At 61.0% G+C, this 9,048-nt stretch overlaps 1 protein-coding gene across 1 annotated transcript in view; it reads right to left on the bottom strand.

Annotated features, from left to right (window-relative positions):
• CACNA1C (calcium voltage-gated channel subunit alpha1 C) overlaps positions 1 to 9,048 on the bottom strand; it is a 465,580-nt gene that overhangs the window by 28,434 nt on the left and 428,098 nt on the right. Inside the window, 4 exon segments of the mRNA XM_029204130.1 lie at positions 774 to 865; positions 1,542 to 1,607; positions 2,813 to 2,941; positions 5,342 to 5,374. Coding sequence (XP_029059963.1) covers positions 774 to 865; positions 1,542 to 1,607; positions 2,813 to 2,941; positions 5,342 to 5,374 — 320 coding nt within the window.

Consider the following 9,048-nt stretch of genomic DNA (forward strand, 5'->3'; position numbering starts at 1 on the left):
ACAGAGCATAGTGAAGGTGGGGTTATCTGATGGGGAGGGTTCCTGGATCTTCGGAAAGAACCCCAGGGGCCGGTAAGGGCTCAGTGCCTCTCCCAGCACCTTAGCATGGAGAGTACAGGTGCTGGAATGGAATCTAGGCATCATCTGGTCCAGGGACTGAGTAAACAGTTCTCATCACCACCAGCCCTGGACCAGGTGGGGGTCCCAGAGCCCAGGCTGTGACGAACTGGATGGTGAGAAGAGCCAGGGGAGGGGCAGCCCAGGGGGTCACTGGGATCCAGAGGAGGAAGGACACGGGGCTGCCGCACGGACTCCTTCCCTCGGGGTCGGGCGGGACACACTCCTTCCCCAGCTGTACCTGTGGCCGCGGCCTCCCCAGAGGGTGAAGGCTGGTGCCGGCTCAGCCAAGGTGGGAACTAAGTGCTGTGGACGGAACCACTGAAACAGACAGTGACACCAACTCTGGCAGCTGGGCTTGTCTGAGGAGGAAACTGAGGCTCGGAGGCATCTGCTGTCTCGCTCAAGGTCACTCAAGGTCACAGCGAGTGTGCTGCAGGCCTGGCTCAGCTTTGAACCAGGGTGCTCTTGGAGTTCGATTCTGATCCCCTACTGGCTTCCAGGGTCAGCGGCAGGGGCCGTGTCCAGTGGTTATGAACGACAGTGAGAGGAAGGCTTCCCGGTCCCCCAGCCCCAGCTCTCGTGGTGCGCCCGGGCCAGGGCCGCGCCGGGCAGGCGTCCCGTGTGCACCTGTCCGCACCTGTGTGCACGCTCACCTGAAAAGCAGCAGCACGGCCTGGGGGAAGGTCTGGAAGTTGTTGTTCCTGTTGATCTCTGTCGTGTCATTCAGGGCGATTTTCCCGAACACCTGGCAGGGGGAGAGGACGGGGTCCGTGAGCTGTGGACAGAGGGGTCCTGGTTCCCACCCATCGTTCAACGGTCTCTTCAGGGGTCACAGTTCACCCTGGATGGGTTGGCCCATAAGCTGAACAGAGTCCCCTCTGTGACCTGGAAGGCCTCGCGGGGGCAGGTACCTGCTGCCCTGTCCAGCCCCTGATCCCAGGACCCCACTCGGGACAAGCATCGAAGAAAAGTGCCCTCGGCCCTCGGGAGGGGCCCTGGGCCCAGCGGGAGGGGGGCTGAGAGGCGGTGGAGGCCGAGGCCCCGCCCCTGCGTCTGGTGGAGGCTGAGGCCCCGCGCCTGCGTCTGTGCCCCGCCCCTGCGTCTGTGCGGGACAGGCTCGCTGCCTCTTCCTCTTTCTTTTTCCTTTTTTTTTGGCTGCAGATTCTTGAGACAATTTTTCTTTCCTCTTTAAAAAATACTTTATTGAGGAATAACTCACAAACAGGCCCTTTACATAACTTGAGGGAGTTTTTCCCTAGAGAGAGTGGAACCTGGGCCAGGGGCAACGGGGAGAGAGGGTCTGAGAGCCGTGCACCCCCAGGACACCGCGGGGCTGGGGGGAGAGGTCCAATTCCGGTGACCTTTCCAGCCTCAGAAGGAGGGGCGGGTGTCAGGGGATGCGGGCTGGGGGCCGGGCGTACCTGCATCCCGATGACGGCGTAGATAAAGAACAGCATCACGATCAGGAGGGCGACGTAGGGCAGGGCCTGGCGGGGGCACAGACGCCGTGAGGTCGGCGGGGCGCCGGCGGCTGGGCCCCTCCCCAGGCGGCGTCTCCTCAGTCGCCAGCTGCTGCCTGGCTTGGGGGGGGGCACTTCCAGGAGCCCCGCACACGTTCTGGGCACTAAATGGGAGGAGCCTGAGCCTGGTGCCGACTCCTCCCCTCACCTGGGTGTCAAGCACCTGAGACCTGGGGAGGTCCGCCCAGAAAGGTGGGCTCTGAGCTCGGGGCTTGGCATGACGCTCCCTCGGCACAAACAATCTAGAAAGAGCAAAACACCCTCCCGCCACCCACCTGTCCTCATGCAGCCGGAGGGCCGTGGGGGACACCCAGCAGCCCCTCCCCACCTCACAGCCGTAAGGTGTAGGAAAGGCAGGACGAAGGGGCACTAGACAAAAGCGAGACCCTGGGCTCAAGCCCGTTTGCGCCACTGTAGCTGTGGGAGCTGGGCTGGGCTTAACCTCTCTGAGCCTCAGGGTCCTCATCTGAAAAATGGGAAGAAAAGCAACGACCTCGGCGTTTTGGGGCCTGGCTGATTTAAGGCTCGCAAGATGCTTGGGCAGGGCCTGGCCCGCGGCCGGCCTCTGCGCTTTACTCACTCGGTGTGCTCGGTGTGCTCGCCACCTCCCCGGGAGGGGGCCTCGCGGCTCACGGGGTGGATGGAGCCCGCACACCACTAGGTGGCACCGCGGGACCACGGGCCGTCCGGCCTGGTGGGCGCTCGGGCTCCACCTTCAGTGGCGCCCAGGAAATGTTGGGGGTGGGTGAGCACGTGGGCCCGGTACAGTCACCCAGGGCTGAGGCCGGGGCCACCGTCATTCTGCTTTCACAGAAGGAAACGAGTGCTCGGGGCAGAGAACTGGCCCCGCGGTGGGCAGCCCTGGGTCCACACGGGGCACACCAGGGTCCCGGGGAGTCCGGCTAAGCCCCTAAGCAGGTGCGGACAGCAGACCCTGCTGAACCACTGCCGGGACGAGGGTGCCAGCCCCGGGCTGACAGCACCCGAATTGGGAGGGGTCATCGGGCCACCTCTGCCCATGGCTTTCAAACCTCTTGCACCCCCAAAATCCCTTTGTGCAGTCAATTCTCGGGGCAAATCCACAAAAGAGAGAAGAAAGCAGCATGCTTGCGGCCTCCCCTCAGCTGGGAGCATCGTCCCAGGTGGGGCCTGGGAGGGGGGCTGGGGGGTACCTGGAAGGACTTGATGAACGTCCACAGCAGCGTCCGTATGCCCTCCCCACGGCTCAGCAGCTTGACCAGACGCATGACCCGGAAGAGGCGGAAGAAGGTGATGGAGATGCGGGAGTTCTCCTCCGCGTTCTGGGGCCGTTAACACAGCAGTTAACACGCAGGCGGGCGGCGGGGGCCGGCTGCACTCGACTCTCCCGGCGCCCACGGGTAGGCCCAGCCCCAGGCCTCTGCGGCGCCCGGCCGTGCCCAGGCCCCAAGCCTCTGCCCCAGCATCCGTGGTCTTAAGCCCACCCCGGGGGGGGGGGGGGGGCAGGTGATTCCCTAGAAATTCCATCTGCTCTGAAATCTAGGCCAAGAGCCGCCCTGGTGCCCCTGCTGCCCTCCTGCTTGGCTCAGCCGAGGGTCCGGCGTCCCGAGCGGCACCGGCGCTCTGGAGGTCCTGGGGGGCGGGGGCCGCCCAGCCTCAGCACTCGGTGTGCCACCTCCCCCCACGGCTGTGGATGGGCCCGGGCCGCAGCCCCTGCCGCCCCTCCGCTCCCTTCTGCCCTGGGCCCGCCGGCTGCACAGGCCTGGGAAGGGTGGAGGCCCAGGCAGTGGAGCGTGAGCCCTGGACGGGTCTCCCTGCCGTGAGAGGACCGAGGGGTCCTGCTCGGGGCGGGTGGGCTCCCCAGGGGTGTCCTGGAGCGGGCCCGGGGCTGCTGGGCCTGGGGGAGCCTGGGGCCGGTACATGCCTGGCTGGGGGTCGGGGGCCGGACACGCAGCCCCGTCACCCTCTTCTCCAGATCTGGGAACAGTCAGCACAAAATGACCCCCGACCCCCCTCCTCCCCAGACCGGCCAGAGAGCTGGGTGGTGCCCGGGAGCTGGCCGGTTCCCCAGAGCCAGTGCAGCCCCCAGCCCCGTGGGCACCGGGAGAGAACGGACCTTCGGGCTTCCTGTTACGGCTCCTGCTGCAGGCCCCCTGCTCGGAGGCACCTCCGTCCGGGTAGTTGCTGGGCCCCACGTGGACCCCGATTCTCAACTCCCGCTCCTCTGGCTTCATTTCTGACCGTCTCCAGGTCAGATCTGTCCTGGCCACGCCCACGAAAATCCCACCAGCGCCCGAGCCCTCGCGGCTCCTGGTTCTGACTCTGTGACCGGGGCTCCAGGGGCCGCTCCCCTCACCCCGATCAGAGCAGGAGCCCCCTGAGGGGGCCGGGTTTTACATGCGCCAGCACACCCTGCTCCTCCCGGGGCGGGCTGCGTCTATCCTTCTTCTGAGCCAGAGCTGCTCCCCTGGGGCGGGCTGGTGGCTGGTGGCCGCAGGGGCTGGGGGGGGGCCCCGGCAGCAGGCCGTCTGGCCCCCGGGCCCTACCTGTCTGCATTTTGAAGTCTTTGATGCCCTTCATCTCTGCATTTCTGTCACCCGTGTACCTACGTGAAATTCTACTTTCTCTCCTTCAAAGGAGGTGGTGCTTCCCCAGAGGAGGCTCAGGGCCTTGGAACTCGGCCGTCAGCCCCACTGTGCTCGGGAAGGGAGACAGAAGAAGAGCGCGCCAGCTTACACAGAACTCAGCTGGGCACCGAGTCTGGGAGGTTGGCGCCGCAGAGCCATCTGCATCTGACTCGTTAAAAAGCAAAACGCAAGCCTCCAGTCTGAGCTCGTCCTGCGTTCAGAGCCCTCCAGACGCCGCAGGTGCCTTACGCTCCACCGACCGGTGACACACGGGCAGCACGTCCAGGCTCCGCCCTTCCAGCTATGGTCGTGGGCTTCATCAGGAAACATCCCCACCGATCTTGCCTCTGTCTGCTGACCTCTGGGGCTCGGGGAATCAACCCACTCACCGGCCCTCCTAAAAACCCACACTTGGCCCACGTTTGAAGTCTGTGACAGCAGCCTCTTGGAGACAGCTGTTCCAAGGAGACTTCAAGGTCACACCGGTCGGCCTCTCTATCACTTTAGCCAAAGATTCCTAGAGCAGAAGCGGCTCCCACCAGACGGTCTGCTGCAGTGAAGCGGGCGTGGCCTAGTTTTCATGCCCCTCACAGGTAACTGTTGGGGTGATAGGAAATCCAACCACTCTCTGGGTAATGAACCCAGCTTCACCGCTTACTGGGGCCTTGACTCAGAGCTGGAGGACAGCCTGGTGACTAGGAGGACCTCCCCGTCTCTGGCTATGTCACCTCTCCTTCCTCTTTCCCAGAGGCCTTGCCATGGCGCTCGTGGGTGCCCCGTGCAAACCCCACGACAGATTCAGGGTGGGGACGTCAGCCAGCGGAGTCCTCAGGACGTTTAACAGGAAATGTCCCTCGGGTCCGATTCTCTCCCAGTGGCTCATTAGACAGTCAAGGTCATGGTGAACCGCCACCCACAGGAAAGCTCTAGGATGGAAATGTCACACCAACAGCACTTGGCAGGCAAGGCGCACGGCAGACACGGGCAACATGCATCGGGGGCTGGCTTCCGAGATGCTGGGGGTCGGGTGGGGGAAGTGGGTATGTTAGAGGGGGTCACAGAAGCTGAGAGCGTGGTCTGGAGGCTTGGTCTTACCATAAAGGGAGAGCATTGGGTATGTTCAGCTGGCTTTAAAGAAAGGCAGACAGAGATGAGCTGTAATGAGTCTCCGAAAAAGACGCCCGGCATTCTAGGTCTTGGTAACACAGGAGCAACGCAGTGGCAGGAGAGGGCAACAGCGCCAAGTGGAGGGTACACAGCACAGGCCTGGCAGGGTCCGGGCGCTGCCAGAGTGGACTCCCACCCAGCGAGGACTCTGGGTGTTCTCCTGCCCGGAACCATCTCTGGCTACAGATTAACTACCAATTCACACCTGTTATCACGGAGGTGTTCCAGATTTTGAGGATGGAGGTTTTGTTTGTTTTGAATCAGCTGTGTGTCCTAAGGTGGCCTCCAGGGGCTGACACTGCACACGCTTACCCAGCACTGCCCGCTGAAGGCGAGAGACCTTGCCTGTGCCCAAGGCTGCGCTTTGCCCACGTGTATTTGAGCAAAGGAGACCAGGGGCAGTGGCCCCCCAGGTCCAGGGGAAGACTGAGGTTCAGTTACCCCCTCTATGGTGGGGCTAGCCCTCAAGCTGAGGCTCAGGGAGAAGGGCCTGCTGGCTCCTGATCTCCGGGTGTGGACCCTGGACACCGGCCTGAGATAAACGCGTGTGGATCTGTTTATTAAATTTGAAAGCCCTGCACACAATTTAGGACATTATTGTTAACACCCCGAGAAGCTGTTCTCAGGGGTCTGACTCTGGGCCCATTAGGGGGCAGGGGCCGAGGGGCCTGGCCTCAGGGGCGCATCCCACAGCAGCCCCGAGCTGCATCCGGGAAGGTGCCCTGCCCTGCAGCCCCGCGCACAGAGCACAGCCGGGACTGGTCCTCGCCGCCTGAGCTGCCAACTGCTTCTAGAAGGTCACGACTTCACTCTCACCCTCCACTTTCAGAGAGTTGCTCCTGTGTTTCTGTTTTCAAGGTATAAACAAGGAGAACATGTAATGGGGTTTTTCAAGGACGGAAATGTGCACAACCAGATGCTTGCAGACTGAAAAGTACTTCTCTGGTAACAGATTTCTCAGAAAATTCCTTTCGTTCCCATTGCAAGTTGGGACGTGTCCTTTTCGGGGACTGGGGGAGACACGGGGTGAGGGAAAGGACGAGAAGGGACAGGACGCCTCTCTGGTTGTTTATGGAACAGTCTAGATCGGTCTCTGCTTCACGACGGGCTGCAGCTGCCAGGTCCACCCACGTGCCTGGACAGGGTGGGGTGTCTAGGATCTGGCCAGCAGGCTGAGAGAACATGGAGACAGACACGCACACGCACGCACACGCACGCATGGAGGAAGTTCCAGGCTGGTCAGGGGCTTGCGCCCCAGTGTTAACCTGTGAGGAGCCCCATGCCTCCCGGGCTTCAGTGGGGGAGGGGTGTGAGGTCCGCACAGAGGTGAGTCCACAGGCAGTGCTGGGCTCTAGGCCGAGCGCCCAGCAGGCTCTAGCCTTGGATGCACCCTGAAAACCACCGAAGGTGCCCATTACTTCCAAGAGCCCTGGGCAGATGACCGAAGGTCTTCTGGGTCAACCCCTTCCCGAATGGGACCAGAATGGGGGTGCTTTAGAGGACCCGCCTGGGTCACCTGGCCCGACCGAATTAACCCCCAACCGTGAAAAAATTAAAACTACTTATTTTACTGCTTAAACCTTCAGAATCCTTCATTTGGGCTTTTTAAATGTCTTACCTGTCGTTTTCTTGTTTTTAGCCTTTTATGCTCCCGTTTCAGACTCATTTCTGTAAGTCACATTTTACTCCAAGATTTGCCTTTGGGTCTGTTCTAATCACCTTGGGCACATCGTATTATTTTAACACTATGTATTAATTCAGCAACGCTTTTGTTTTTGGCCACGCTGTGCAGCTTGTGGGATCTTAGTTCCCAGACCAGGGATCGAACCCGGGCCCTCGGCAGTGAAAGCACCGAGTCCTAACCACTGGGCCGCCAGGGAACTCCCCAGTAACCCTCAGGATCCATCCCTATGACAGGAGACGAGAAGGGCCGTGGAGAGAGGAAGGATGGGCGTCCAACCCAGCGTCCAACGAGCCTCACTTGGGGAGAATGTGGAGACTCACGGGCTCGTTTTTTTCTTGGGCCTTGAGTCTTCCTCTTCAGAGGCTGCTTCTGACTTGCAGGGCAGGGTCACCTGTCAGCCACTCATGTGCGCCTGTCCTCATGTGAGGACCTGTGCTTACAAGGTCCACGGGCTGGAAAGTAACTATGCATTGTAACAAAGCCGGAAGGCAACCCGGAGTGATTCCTACAGGAGAGTGCAGGAAGGGGCCCGTCGCACAGCCCTGCCCACAGAGAACCACTGGCTGACGCACTGCTGCCCGAGGTCACCCCCAGATGCCCGGGCGGCCAGGAGACGGGCGAGTGTGTCTGCCGACCGCTGTGATCCCCCAGAACGTCCTGAGGGACCACCGAGCGTCACTTCTACCTTCTGAGCTAAGTGTAGGATTAATGGGGAGCCCCGAGTGCTTGAGCTGCCCCCCTCGGATGCTTCCCCAGGCTTGCTCCCAGTGACCCCGAGTTACCTTTTCAGTGCGGGGGAGTGGGGATCACCTGCCCTGCACCCTGCCTGCCGCCAGCTCGTGTCCACGAGCGGGGAGCATGCAGCCCATTTCTCAACCGCCCATTCTGATCTTTGTTTTCTAATGATCTGGTCATTTTCAAGGGGTTAGGGTATCAGGGCAATTAACTTAATTTGCTCTTGCAGTTGGTAGGAATGAAATGAGATTGTTCCTCCCCATGTGGGGCAGAGGTGGGACACTGTCAGAGAGGCCCCGGGCCAGCAGCAGGGACAGACCCTGCCCTCACCTGGGCACATGTATGTGGGTCACCTTGTATGGTTCAACCGACAAAGACCTGGGGTGGCTCTGGAAAACTGCCCTTCCGACCCAAGTTCAGGACCAGACGAGAAACACCACCTCAAGCGGATGAAGCCTTTGTTTCTGGAATGTCCTCACTGTTCCTTTTCACTGGGGTGCTCTCTCTAGACCACCCGTGGGAGCCGAGGGGACTGAAGGGCACCAGAGCCTGCAAAGAGGGTTCTCCAGGATGGACGGACGCCAGAATCGGTGGGCGTTTCCCAGTTTACATCCCATTGTCTCTCTGGAGAACGGAGAGGTTGTTGGAAATCGCTCTTGACCACATAGAAAAGGGACGGCTTCCTCTCCCTTCTTCTCCTCTTTCCCGGACCCCCTTCTTGCATAGCTGGGAGGCGAGGGTTAGCAGGGAGGTAGGGCCAGGCGGTAGATTTCGATATCCTGACTACCTTCTAGGATGTTCTCCGTGATCGGCGGTTCGAGGGCACTTAAGAGCAGCTGTGTGCCGTGGCTGAGTCTCCTGGCCAGGCTGGCTTGGAAAGGTGCAGATGACCTGCCTCCCTGCAGGGAAGGCTGAGTCCAAACAGGCCCTCGGACAAGGGCCCAATCCCAGTGGCTGCCGCTGAGACAACGGTTATGTATCGGTCACTGAAATCCCACATCTGCGAACCGAGTCAAAAGCAACAGCACGGGAATGTGTGGACCTTTTACTGGCTACCCTCCTACAGAAGCCTTGCTTGAAAAGACAGAAAACAAAAAACCCTTGTCCAGAACTCAGGGAGTGGATCTGGTATCAACTCCATCCCAAACCACCTGAAGATCTGGGTCCAGCTGCCATCCCCCCTCCGCCTGCCATCCCCCCTCCGCCTGCCATCCCC

Source organism: Monodon monoceros, unplaced genomic scaffold (genome assembly GCF_005190385.1).
Source record: "Monodon monoceros isolate NGI ecotype Baffin Bay Population unplaced genomic scaffold, NGI_Narwhal_1 Super_Scaffold_6, whole genome shotgun sequence".
NCBI classification, from domain to species: domain Eukaryota; kingdom Metazoa; phylum Chordata; class Mammalia; order Artiodactyla; family Monodontidae; genus Monodon; species Monodon monoceros.